We start from the raw sequence: 14,316 nt of genomic DNA on the forward strand, positions 1-14,316 counted from the left end.
GTGAAACGTGAAAATCTCACAAATCTTGCTCCAGGCTTTTTCTTTCAAAGTATTACTATTCCAATATATACAAAGATTTGGTGTCATCTAATTCCGTCTGGGCACAAACTGCAAATATGAATTTCTCTGCCATGATCAGTTGTCAATCGGTTGGCCTTTCCGTAAATTAAAACGGATGCCATCCATACGGATGGGATACCTGTTGGATTAGACATCTTTAAATGAAACCCAAGTGCAACAGCTGAAAATGAAAAGAAGACTCCGTATTAATGAAAAGGTAACCTCAACATATTTATTATTATTTCATTTCTGCAGATTTTATAATGCAGCATATCTGAGAGACTTAAGTTCAGACTTAATAAAAAATAAAAATTTGTCTGCAGTGTTTTCCCATAATGCCAGAGAAAAACATGCTGATTAGATCAGATTGAAAGGGCAGCTTTTAATGCCTTTGGAAAAAGAATATCTTTTTTGTTTGATAGAAAAATGACAGATGTTTTGATTCACTTCTGATGATTCATGCAGGGTGAGCAAACGTAAAGAAAGGAGGGATTTTACCTTCTTACTCAGCTTGGTCATTTGAAACAGCCCCCTACGCTCACCATCCTTTTTCTCATATTTGTGTGCGTGAATCCCAGACTGAACTCTAAATGAAAATATTTGAGTTTGGATTTGGATGGCGAGGGTTTACAGGATGGCATCATGTCATTTCCTTTTCATGAGAAACTGAAAGGCAGGATTTTATAAATGAAAGCGTCTTCAGTTTACCAATCTGATAGGACCGGAGTAATCCACTCATTATCATGGCAGATCCAACAGTCTGCCTTCCACTTGGTCAAGGACAGGACTTCACATGGCCTTAGATACAACAGTACAAACCCTGGCTTCTCAGTGCTGATGCTCCAACTTTCACACCTCCTTCACTGCCTCCTTCGTTTCCCGGCCTTCACCTCTGCCGTTTCCCCGAGACCTGAAGAGGAAGCTTGGAGCTGACATGTTGGCACCGACACTTTGCTCCGTGTGTGTGCACGCGTGTGAGGAGGACTGAGGCATGAATGACTAGGTCGGAATATTCCAGAGTGTTCCAGAATGTGCGGTTGGAAAGTCTGAGAAAGGGAAAAAAAAAAAAAGGGAGGAATATGGGTGAGGGGAACAAGACCTTATTGACACTCTCACACACACACACACACACACACACACACACACACACACGTCTGATGTCTATGTTTTCTCCTTTATTTGGCTGTTGCACCTCACATCCCATGACTCGGCATTGAGCTACATTGCACAGACCTTTGAAGGCTTGCATTGAATTTCCGCTTATTTTAGATTTCTCCTAAAAAATCCTTATTTCGGTTAAAAAAAAGTTTTTTCGCCCCTGACAACCCCCCAATCTGACATTATTGATGTAACAAAAATGGCAAATAATATTGAAGCTGTCCAGCCATACAGTTTGCGCCAGATGGCAGCTCGGATGAGGAAAGTGAAGACATACATGAATCTATTTGTCTGCAAGTGGATGCATCAGAATGGAATGGAACAAGGGCTTGTGGCCCGTTGATTGTAGCTCCTATATAACAAGCTCAAGATTTTCCAAACAGCATTTTTGCGTCTGCCTCCGATTCACTACAATTTGAATAAAGAAAAACTTAGAAATGCAATTTTAAGCTTAATTTTCTTTATTTATGTCCTCCATCATGAGAAAAATGCCACAAGAACATGATAAAAACACCAAAAACTTTTATCTGAGTGGGTCTTCAAAGAGGCATTTGTTAAATGTCAAATCTGACAGTGTAATCTTGAACGACTTGGTTTGTTGCACTTTTTTTCAATTGTTTCTATTATTTCAATCATTTCTTCTTTTGATTGTGCTTTTCTTGGCATCAGACACTTCTAGGGTTCTGCTGGCAGTAACTTAGATTTTAGTAACTTTTGAACAAGCTTAGAGAGTAAATCGAGGGTTTTGTTTAGAGGAAAGAATAAGATTACTTAAGAATATGTCAGCTCTACGTTTTTGGGATTAACTGAACTGGAGTGTTTGTTTTTGATTGGTAGGTGGTTGCGTCCCACCCATTTACTGCTTTCTGAATGTTGTTGGAATGGGCAGAGCAAGCTTCTGTGAGTGTGCCCGGCACCTTCCAGGCTTCGTTTGTGCTCTTCAGAATCCCATGTGTGTCGGATAAAATAAGGTGTAAAATAAAGTTGGAAGAAGTGGACATACGACATTTTGAAGATGTGGAGTGGGACAACACCACTTAATGGCTTAAAAAAATAAAAACAGAACAAGAAGTTAGTGCAGTAAGGTCAAAGTTAGAAAAAATCTATTTTCCTCTCCAATATGAGGAGGAAAAATACTTATTTGATTCAGAAGATGACAAATGGACTACTAGTTGTTGATTTTGTGACTTTTTCTAATGAAAAAAGCGATGTGACCAAATCCTTTATTGTTTTGAACATTTAAACAGCTCTTTTCTCAAACTCATGTCATTATTTGTGCTTGATATCAGCTGTTCTTCTAATATCTGTCGTCTTTTGAGTCCTGAGCTTAGGCTCCTGCTTCTCTGTAGTTTTTATTAAATATCTCATCATCATTTGTGTACAGTTGTTTATTGTTTTTTTTTTTCTCATGTCTCTTCAGGATGGTTCCTACCTTGCTGAGTTCCTGCTTGCTAAAGGCTATGAGGTGAGGCAAAATTGTTGCCCCGCAGGCTCTTGAGAACTACAATGTTTGGGAGCGCAGACGCTCACACAGCTGAACGCAGACACTCGCGGATGCCAGCAGACACAGAGCAGCATTCCCTCGATAAGCCGCGTCCAGCCAGCCTGTGGGAACTCCAGAGGGATCCTGATGTAATTTGACAGCTCTTACATACACTGGGCGACTCGCACCTTCACCTGATAAGACCCCTCTTATTGCATGAGCTTTTTAACCTCTGACCTTTAACCCTGGGTCAAACAGTCCACTGGGAAGTGGTTGTTGTTTTGCGTCCTTACAGATGAGGTCACCAACTGCTCTGCGCCGTAGCGTAAAAACTCAACCCTTGTATCATACACGCCGTTATCATGTGGAGCCGACAGCAAAGGTGCTTTCTAATCACTAAAACATTTTCCAAGCACCCCTGCTTTGTGTGTCTGTGCAGCAAGAGCTACAGATCATTGTTTTATCACATGTGTGTGTGCGCCTCTGAGAAATGGGTCAAAAATGTGGAAATTTTGCATCTCTTTGCTCTCAGTTGAGTTATAAACTAAAGCATTTGGAAACTACAAGAAACATTAACCTCTCTTCTAAAATTTCAGCGACAAAAAGATAAAACCATTTTCCAAAAACATTGAAGGCTTGACTGTGAGTTTTTTTCTTTGAAGGAATAGAAACTTGAATTGTATTTTCTAACTAAGTGACATAAAGGAAATACTTTACCATCTTGGCACACTCGGTCACAGCAGCTGCCTGCGGGCAACAGAAAGGAAGTGGATTGGGTCCAGGTTGGAGATGCTAACGGGGAAGGGGTGGAGGAGCTGGGGGGTTGGCACTAAAGACAAGTGCAGAGGCAGGCAGGAAGCACACAGTGAATAAAGGAAGTGCGGTCAGGCCACATTGTCCTCCCTCTAATGGACTCCCCTCGGATCAGGTGGTGTTATCTTCACCGAGCAGATCTTCCTCAGAAATTCCCCTTGGAGTACAGAGTGCAGATCCCAGATCAGAGGGAACAAAAGCCAGTCAGCTGGAGCCAAGCGGCATGCCAATACCATCGAGTTCGAAATGCCAAGTTTTATGGACATCTTTGATAGACGAATGCTGGGATTAATAAGGATGACCAGTGCAACAGCTTTAAAACAAGCCTCTCCAAACATTTTTTAAAAATCTGAATAAATTTAGATGCACCCAGCAATGCCCTAACAAGAACTTGTATGTTTAAAGTCCTTTTTCCTATTTTTCTTTGACGTCAGGTTCATGGTATTATGAGACGTTCCAGCTCCTTCAACACAGGACGAATCGAGCATCTTTACCAAAACCCACAGACGCACACCGAAGGCAGTAAGTTCTTCATTCCTCTGCACATCACAAATGCATATAAAGCCAACTTTTTTGTTTGGAAGGTTTTGAGCAACACAATCTCTCAAAAAATCAAACGTTTTAATCCCTTATTCCTGCTGTTTACAATATATTAAGCAAACAAAGAGACAAGCTCTGTCCAAAAGGCAGTTTGAGACGTGTTTGCTATTTCCATTTCTTTCTGTCTAAATGGATTTCAGAGGAACAACACAAAGAAATAACATACCCTGGTTTTAGGCCAACAACAAAAAAGAAAAAATACACTAAAAACATGTATTAACATTAATAATAAATCGTAAACAGCTTCAGGGTGAATCTAAGGCTAAAATAGCAGACAAAACATAACTATCTAAATCCACAAATGCTTAAACTGAAAATGAAAGCAAAAGGGAAAAATAATGACAAACATTAAACTCCCTGGACCCCAAAAAACCCCCCATTGAAAACCAGTGGAAAAGATGGTTCACCTCTACAGTTTTACCTAAATACAATGAAGAAAAACACATAAAAAATATGTGGGCAGAACACAAAGCAACTCACTTTACTACACAACAACATTTTGTGAAGGCACCACAAAGTAGAGCAGAGAGTTGAGCAGAAGACAACTTTTACAAGAGCTTCCTCCTCAAGGACTGAAGGGCCACTCAGTGGTTTAAAGGCGGCCATCGTCAGTTCTCATACAATCAGCTGACACCACCAAACCAGAACTAAAAATACTAAACACAGAAAAGTACACAAAGATCCACAAAAAGAGCAGCAAGGTCCCACTCTGATGAATCGAATCGATTCTGGAAATTATTGATGATACCCAGCCATAGTAATAATCATTTCTAAGAACTTCTTTATTTTACAGTACTGGAGTATTTGCTAATGCAGTCTTATACAGCGATTCTGTAATTTTAGTTTCACCAAAGTAAGCATTCTCTAGTTGTCAGGCTCCATTAAGGTCAAGGTTGATGCTGGGGATACCCCCCCCCCCCCCAAAAAAAAAAAAAAAACACTATTTTTCTTAGCACCCCTTCCCCACCTCCACCAACACACTCTCTGTTAGGGCACATAATTAACAAATGTAATTTGTTAACCTAATCCCAGTTTTTGTTGGTAATTTAGGATGTGAAAGCATTAAACAGTTCCAAAGCTGTTTCTGTGCTTCTTAAACATGACTGCTTTTCCACAGACATGAAGTTGCATTATGGGGATCTGACTGACAGCACATGTTTGGTGAAGATCATCAACGAAGTGAAGCCAACTGAGATCTACAACCTGGGTGCTCAGAGTCACGTCAAGGTAGAGTGATCTCCTAAACATTTTCAGTTACCCACCTAAAATTGGGTGATGATCTGACTGCTGTTACCACGTCAGAGTTACACACTTAAGATTCAAATGTATTTCTGCACTTCTCCAGTAAAACCAGTGCTTTTTTGTTTTTAGATTCAGTTTTCCATCATCAATTTTTCAGCATACAGCAGGTTAATGGGTAACGATGATACATTTTTATCAGAGTTTCACTCAACTCTTTCATAGCTCACTTTAAGGGCCTCTGTCGATGCATCATCAGCTCTTGCTGCTGGAACTGTTCAACAGGCGACAATATTTAGAAGGATCTGTTAGCTCTGGGAAGCCAGAAGCTCACATGTGGAGGATGTTTGAGGCTGATGGGACAGGAAGTAATGTTTCTTGGAAGGGTCAGTCTGTGCCACAATCTCCTTTTTGTGTCAGAGCTCCACAGTGATCCCAGGAGATCTGTCGGCGCCGCCTCCCTCCCCCTCTTCCATTCCATCTGACTTAGTGTCCCCAGAAAGAACTGCTCCTTCTTTATCATCATGGCACTTAGGGTGAAAACACAGTTAGAAGTTGTAAGATGTAATAAATCCATAAATACAGTATTTTCAAATACAAAATATATCTGCTTCTTAAATCAACAAGATAAATGAGACTGAAAGAATCAGGGAAACCTGCATCTATGTTATTTGCTACTTGATATTTTAATTTTTGGGTTACAAATACAACAAATATGAACCTCTAAACAACCTGATTTCCACATGTATGGACATCAGATTTTGGCTTGTACTACCACAGTAGTTAATTATGCTTAACAGGGGCCCTGGGACTACGTGTGTAATGGGTTAGGTCAAAAAATGAGCTTAGGTCAGAAGAGGTTGATTATAATTAATATTTTCATAGAAATTTTAAAGCAAGTCAAAACACAAACATTTTCTTGGCTCGTCAATGAGGACTCTCATTCATCCAGGTAGATTCCATCTTTGTTGTGGGTTCAAAGGTTGTCTTCGGACTTGGTTTTTAAAGCTGAAGATGTTGTGTTCTCTATCCACTGCAAAAAGAATTGTAATGACCAATACATCGGAGAAACCAAACAACCTCTACACAAGCGGCTTTACCAACATCGCAGAGCCAACACAAATGGACTTAAGTCTGCAGTACACCTCCACCTGAAGGCCAAAAACCACTTGTTTGAGGATAGTGAAGTCTGAATTTTAGCCAGAGAGAAAGTATGGTTTAGTCGAGGAGTGAAAGAAGCCATCTTTGTCAAGAAAGAGAACCCTTCTCTTAATAAGAATGGCGGTCTCCGGTTTATTCTTCCATCCATCTACAGTAGTGTTCTGAAACCCAAACAAACCGAACCAGTTTAACCTGGGTAATTAACAGCTGAAAGAGATGACCCAGGTTGGGGAGGGTAGCTACTGTCGCCCCAACCCCAGCTGAGGACAAAAGACTCCTAACGACCCGAAACCATGTAGTCTAAGTAGACAATGCTATCCAGTTTCAGGTCTGACTCCTCCCCCATGAGCACATATTAACCAACTCTTTTACCAGCTATTTCAGAATTGACAAAGCCTTTTGGATAAGAGGTGAAACGTCTTCAACTTCAAAAAACCAAGTCCAGATGACAACCTTTAAACCTACTGCTATGATTTTCTTGGCTTGTTTTTCACAAAAAAATCCTACATTTTCTTTACAAATTTAAGGCCAACCAACCAGTCTAAATGTTGTTGTTCCTTAAATGACCACTGGAGGCAGGCTTTAGAAGGGTGCGATTTTCCATTACCTCCTATTTGAAAAATTCCAAGTTTACACCAGAAATAATTGTTCACAGCATGGTCTCCAAACCTTTTTTAATTTTTTTCATCCATTACAACTAGGGGGGTGCATTTTCTTTTAAGTCATCCATTTTATTGTCTTTAGAGCTCAAATCTGTGTGGAACTAAGGGTGTGTTTTGTGATAGGCAGGTGTGGCGGACCCAACAGAACCTAAAGGGTAGATTGGTTTTTGCTAATATATCAATGGTCCACATGGCAGTGCTGCTTCAGGCACATCCACATGTTACTTGGCAATTGCAGTAACCTGTTCTTTAAATCCAATAGGTACATTTTGAGATCAATGATCCAGTTGCTAAACTGCTTGTTCTGGAAATGTGAGGTTGTTAGTTGTACTCTTAGTTGGTACTAGATAGACAGACGATATTATTAATAAAATAACCTAAAAACCCAGAGTGATGCAAATTTCAAGGAGTCCTAAATTCAAATAGGAAATTGTGATTGAGAGAATAGGCGAGTCATCTCTCCACATCCTCTTTGGTCTGAGGCGGTGACTCTGCCTCCAGCACCCACACCAAGGATCATGCTGAGGCCACAGATTCAGTGACTGGAAAGCCTTGTACGTGCTCAGGGCTCTTGAGTTTATTTTTAAGACAATAAATCCATTTCTGAAAGACTCCTGCCACATGTTGCCCAACTCATCTGCACAGCTGATTCCACAGGATTTGTGGCAGCAGTGATGTGGAGCAATTTCCAGTCTGTTTCCCTTCTAGGGAAAAATGATTCTCACAAGAGCTATTCAGCACCTCTCTCCTCCTTCCCACCAGTCCTCTTCCTGCTGCCGGCACTTTTCAAGGAATTCCCGTTGGGGCCAGATTTTTCATCAGACTTACTGCCAACAGCCTGAGCCATAGTCCTGCTCTGAGACGGGGAGTGTGGGTGCCGGTTTCCGTTGAACAGAGTTGTCACTGAGAACAAAGTGAAGACTGTTTTCAATTCCTGCAGGGGTCATGTTGGAGAGGGAATAGTAAGACTGACACCAAAGGGCCAAATACAAACAGCTGCAATATCAAAATCATGTTAAGAAAACAAAGAGAGCTTTTCACCCTTTATTTTAACAGTAAACGCCTCAATAGGTCGATCTATGAGCTGAAGCAATATTTCCAAGTCTTATATTACTTGTTTATAGTGACAAATAATGGTTGTTTTTTATGGGAATCAACATTATCATCCATGATATGTATATTTTTTTTCCTTTATTCAAGAAATTGGAACAAAATAGGGCATAAGAAGTGTTGCACTTCGCTGGTTAAAAAGCTACATGGGAAATTGTAAACGGTTTATAAAGATTGGGGATATTTGTTTAAGAAATGCTAAAATTACCTGTGGAGTCCCACAAGGATCAATATAGGGCCCAAAATTATTTACTTTACGCATCAATGATATTTGTAAGGTGACAGACCTATTAAAGTGATTTGTTTTTGCAGATGACAACAATGTTTTCTGTGCAGAAGAGAACATTAACCACTGGTTAGAAGTGGTCACAGCAGAACTATCAAACTTTAAGTTTGTTGATCAAATGTAATTGTTAATCTCATTTTAAAGAATGTAACCACCTTAATTTTATTCCAATGGCAAATTTTGCAAAAGCATTTACTCGAATAGATAAATTGAAGGCAGCCGTAAGAAAGCTGAAGGCAGCAACAGATAAAACATGATGCTGTACTTTTATTGTCTTTAGGTAATCCAGGCTAATTTGAACTTTTTTAGCTGTTTTGTTCCTTGTGGTAAAGTCACAGTTCACTTTAAGGGCTTCATGAATCTGTGGAAGTTCTGATTATAGGCTAATACAGGTGTTGCATAATCATCTAGTCTTCTGTGCTGCATTTTTCTCTATGAAACATGAATCATAATCCTATTATCTTCTCCCTTGTTCTCTCCCCCTTTGGTCTCTCCCTCATCTGGGTTTGCTAAGGCTCCCACGCCAGAGACACACAGGATTTAACACGCCTGTTTCCCCACAAAGCTCTGCTGTGTTTGTGCTCTCTGTTGATGTGTTTAGAGACTTTTAGTGGAGCCTGTCAGCAATTTACTCACTTACATGGGGGGTAAAACCATAACTTACTACAGTTTGCCGGCCTATTATGTAAGCCGTCTTGGCATGATGATTCAGTTGTTTTGACTTTCTGCATATCATCCAGTAGCCTGTGTGGGCAGAAGACATTGTAGGGTTTAGACCAACGATGACTTGGCTTTTGTGTAGTTCAACAGACAAACATGTATTTGATTCTTGTCTGTATGTCTCCATAAAAGCAATTATTTTAAAGTTTGCGACTAGTTTTACAAATTTTAACGTAAATGTTTAGTTGTTTTACCGGTTAAAATGAGTCAATTAAAGATGATAGAAATTAGACCACTATAACCATTTGGAGGCAATTTTGGTAAGAGAAAGTTTTACTCTACTCTTTTGCTCTATGTACAAAACGCGTGTTTATTGAACGCACGTTTCCAGTTAAACCAGGTTGAACTTTGACTAATCCGGAACTCAAATTTGGTAGTGACTCATGGATTGGGTTTATCTGGTGATCTCAGACTTACGACGTCTGTATTTGTTTTCCAAGTAAAGATTAACCAAGGTCACTCTCCTCACATGATACAAATCCATATCTGCCATTGCAAGGATGCTAGCAATTAGCAGAACCTTTTTGTGTTTAAATTGCTACATTTGCACAGTTTCGACATTTTGAACCAAACCTCTTCCAACTGTAGGTGGCAGGCACACGCTAGTAAACAGTAGGAAAAGTACAAGAAGCCCCTCCCTATTTGTCCTGTGTAAGTAGGTTGGACCTTTCCGCGCTGCAGCAACCGTATCACTTTTTAAAAATAAAAAATTTGCCCATCTCTGACCCTCTGTGACCTCATCAGAAGATCAAAATGAGATTCTCAAAGAGATGCAAACAGCTGAAAAAGACTCAATTCTGTTTTAGGTTTTGTATTTTGGACTAGTAGTGCCGTGAAAGTTTAGTATTCCAGTTATTTGATTATAGTGCATGCTGTTTCACATCTGCAGTTTTTTGTGCTCAAGACCCTAGACACAGCATATGCCTTTATTGGGCCATGAGGCAAAGTGAAAGTGGGGAGTACTGAGACTTATTCTAGTCATTAAACTGTACCATACAAGTACTTTCATTTTTGTGAGGCTTTAGGAAAGCAGCGCTGCATCCCACAGCACAAAATTCAGACATGGACTTTACTTTTCCCCGCTGCAGGAGCTGAATCATGGCACTTTAGATGAAGCAGAGAAGAAGTCCTGCAGGTAGAAAGAAAGTTGAAGGAATTCATCCATAACTTGCCATTTATGGCTCCTTTCAGGTAAACTCGTGATCTCACTATTTATGGCAGCAGGCGGCTGCAGCCGCTAAGCTTCAGGAGACCAGGGTTTCCAACAAAATAGGATGAAAGTCGATATTTCTGACTTTAGATAAGCCACTCATGTAAATTTTACTTTAAAACTCTTTTTTAAAATCCTTTTTTCAATTCTGTATCTTTTGACAGTAATAACACTTTTTGGTTAAGCCAAATGTTGCATTTAAGAATAAATGCTAGCATTTGCAAGCCTACTTTGCTCTTTTTCTTAGTACAATTGGCCACATCGTAGCTCTGAAAAAAGGAATTTTTAAGACCAAGTAGTATCTAGACCTCTAACAAGTCTACTATTTTAAGGCTGAGTTCACATAAGTGAATTTAATTTTGTAAAATTTTCAAATGCCACATTCATTAACATGCGCAGAAACTTGACCTCTCCTGACAGGCCAAAGACATTCCTGTTCTGGAGCGCATAGACATTTTTTGGAGAAAACTGGATGACTGCTAACATTTCCCGATCTACTGCATGAGTTATGAGTGGCATTGTCTTTTCCACAGCTCATTGGTCATGTTTACTCACTTCTTTGATTGGTGTTTACATTACTGCCATCCAATCAGTCCTCAGTGTCACGCTTGCTGCAGTGGGTCTGTTTCACTGAAGGCGAATTAACTCATTCACCACTTGAGAGTTGGTTTTCTGTCTCACTGGGCTCATTAATGTGCTCGTGTGCAAGACTCCATATAAAGTGCTGTGATTTTTTTATTGCTTTCAGACATAGAATGCATCAATTTTGTCCAGATAGATATGCGTTATATCCACCGTTTCTATGGTTTGCCCTGAGTGCCATGAACAGAGACAGGGCTGGGTTGCATTAGCTGTGTGGTGGTCTGCAGTCCCAGTGGCATCCCAAGTTGGACAACTCCTTCATGTGAGGCAGCCTATCTGGATTACATGGGTTTGACAGTGAACTTTACCTTAAGAATAGCGTCTCTGGTGCCAAGAGAAACAGTATTGCAATTTTATCCTCTGTGGTTTTGTTTTGTGGGTCAGATCTGTTGCTCCTATCACGACTCAGTTCTCTCTCTCTCTGTTTTCCAGCAACGCTGTAACACATGGAAACACATAGTTTGAGAAAAGATTAAGGAAAGAAGGGAGGAGTGAAAAGGAGATTTCTTTGAGGTTTTTTAAGTAAACACACAGATTGAATAAATTGTATCAGAAAGCTAAATATAAGCTAAATATTGCATTTGAGTCTGTAGCTTAAATCAAATCGGTAATATTCCACATCAACGGTCTCGCTCATGTGAAACACAAAAGCCAGAACAAACTGATTTGCAAATGCAGTTTTATTTGTCATTTAAAGATGGCAGTAGTGAGCTACTGTTGAGCTCCTTAGGGGTTCAGTCTGTGCCCTATTCAAGTGTGAAACTGATGTTTGGTCATGGCAGATTTCAAAACTAAATGCTCTCTGATTGACTTTTGTGAGAAAGTGTATAATAAATATATTCCTCAAAGTTTGCCAAAAAGATCAACTGGAACATTCAGTGGTTTAATATTTACCCAATTTCTTTTGTTAATTCGCTGCAAACCTAAAACCTCTAACTTTTATAAATTGTAATCTAATTCTGCTTAAGGATAAAACAACATGTATAAATTCCTGGATTCACACAAAAATGAATAAAAGAACAGAAAATGTTTTAAAAAACAAAACAACCAACAACTTCAAGTTGATTATTTAAATTTTTTTCGTTTACATGTTTTTCTATGTAAAGCTTTGTTTTCATCCATTTGAATATATATTGTTAAGTGTTTTGTCGACCTTCTTTTAAACTTCTACATTATTACCATATTGGTGTGTTTAGGAAAAAAAATAACAATCCACAAGACTCATTTTTATTTAATCCTTTTATTAAGGGTAATCTATGAAACAAGATTTAAAAAAAAAAGATGATAAAAAGTAATAAAGTAGGTTGTTTTAGTGATTAATTTAAGGGCAGAACATGCCTAAAGCATCATATCTTTGAGAAAGGCCCCCTGCAGGTCACACGATTACATTACGGGGTCACTTTTTCGTTTTTTGTTTTCTTTATTTTATTACACGAATGTGAACAACGTAGAGAAAACTGAATAAAAAAATACTTGGGAGTTTTTAACACAATTCAAACTGAAGGAATTATTTTGTGAAGTGTTGAAGCTGGCTCACACAAGCTTGAACAGATGTTTTAAAGCAGTTAAATCATACTTTGGATTTTTTTTCAGTCTTTAACCTCTCTCTCTGTTTTTGCTCACCATTTCTTTAATCATGAACTTGAGAGTGAATGACTGACATCAGCTCAGGGCATTTGCTGTTAAGTTGCAACAAATAACGCGCACAGAGCTGAGATCACTTGTCCAATTAGTTTGGAGTTGTTGGAAAGACAGGAACGCTGCGATCAAAAAGATGGTTACCCAGGATTGCACTAAATATTTATAAAAAGCATCAATCAATCTTCCCTTTTCAGTCTATGTCCTCCAGAAAATATTTGGCAACACTAATTATCCTTTCAACTTTGCACAAGATGATTAATAATGATTTATATGAATCTGCTTCTGTGCTGTGGTGTTCATCAGTTTCATGTCTTTCGGAATGTGTAAATGCAAAATGAGTTTTTGTTTCCCAACCAATCCAGATGATTAGTGCATGTCTTAAAACATTTCACGCTTGGGTTTTATGTGTTTAAGATTATGATCAAATCTTTACATGTCTGTTTGTTTAACTATCTGAAAGGGTATTTTGGACTGCAAGAATTTGTTGAACAACTAAAAGGTTTCTATTGATAGCTTTTTTTTCCCTCCTAAAATTTCTATCTTAATTTAAAGCTTTCCAACCTTTAAAGTATCTTTCAAAATAAAACTATTTGTGGAAAACTTATCATTCACATAACTCACGACATGATAAACTTTGTCACATCTTTATTCTTTAACTAGGTATAGCAGTTACAAACATTTTTTTAGGTAAGGGGTTTATAAACACATTTTTGGACACTGACGGAATGAAGAGTAGTAATTCAGATTGAGGGTATCACCTCAATTAGTAAAGATTGTTTCAGAAAATGAAAGTAATACCCAATTTTATTAATTTAGATTTGACTATGCACCACCATTAACCTTAACATCAAAGTTTCACAAATAATCAAATCTTTCTGTTTTCTATATTTTATTCTGTTTTCACCGTTTTGTTTTTGTGGGCAATATTGTTAGTTTGTTTTAATAAATTTCCCTTATGAGCAAAGCTGTAAACGTAGGAGAAAAATCTGTGAAAATTACATTTACTCAAAAACATTCAGGTCAGTTGACATTGAGCTTATTTTTTGTTTACAAAGAGATTTCAATTAATTTCTTAAACCCTTTAGAAAGCCACAAACAAAACCACCTTCATCAAGAAGCGTGAAGATTTGTTTTGTACAGTTCTTTAGTGTATTTGTTTCCCACAAGTGGCTCATCTAGAAAAATGTGTCTTTTCACATTTTGTCAGTCTCCTAATAGAGCAGTATCACCCAACGCCCACGGCGGCTCATGACAGGCATTGAGGAGATACAGTCTCACTCAATCCTTCCATAAGTGACATAAGCTCATTACTCACAGTAAACATTGTTGCTAATCTGCAAACACAAGTCCTGACTGCTGCCGCCTGCTCTCTGCTCACACCCACGTCGATGCAACACACACACTTCCTTTGCTAAAGGCATGCTCGTGTAATTCTACCATTTGTTTGGGGTTTTTCTTCCCAGTAGGGCCTGCAGCCAGATCTGTCGCAGACGGCTTTGGAGCAATTGTTTCTAACTGTTAAATGCAATTC

The 14,316-nt window shown here is 38.8% G+C and overlaps 1 protein-coding gene across 1 annotated transcript in view; it reads left to right on the plus strand.

The window, feature by feature from the left end:
* gmds (GDP-mannose 4,6-dehydratase) overlaps positions 1–14,316 on the plus strand; it is a 176,341-nt gene that overhangs the window by 15,059 nt on the left and 146,966 nt on the right. Inside the window, exons 2-4 of the mRNA XM_023954387.1 lie at positions 2,639–2,683; positions 3,949–4,036; positions 5,232–5,341. Coding sequence (XP_023810155.1) covers positions 2,639–2,683; positions 3,949–4,036; positions 5,232–5,341 — 243 coding nt within the window. The remainder of the gene's footprint in view (positions 1–2,638; positions 2,684–3,948; positions 4,037–5,231; positions 5,342–14,316) is intronic.

Source organism: Oryzias latipes, chromosome 4, assembly GCF_002234675.1.
Source record: "Oryzias latipes chromosome 4, ASM223467v1".
Taxonomy (NCBI): Eukaryota; Metazoa; Chordata; class Actinopteri; order Beloniformes; family Adrianichthyidae; genus Oryzias; species Oryzias latipes.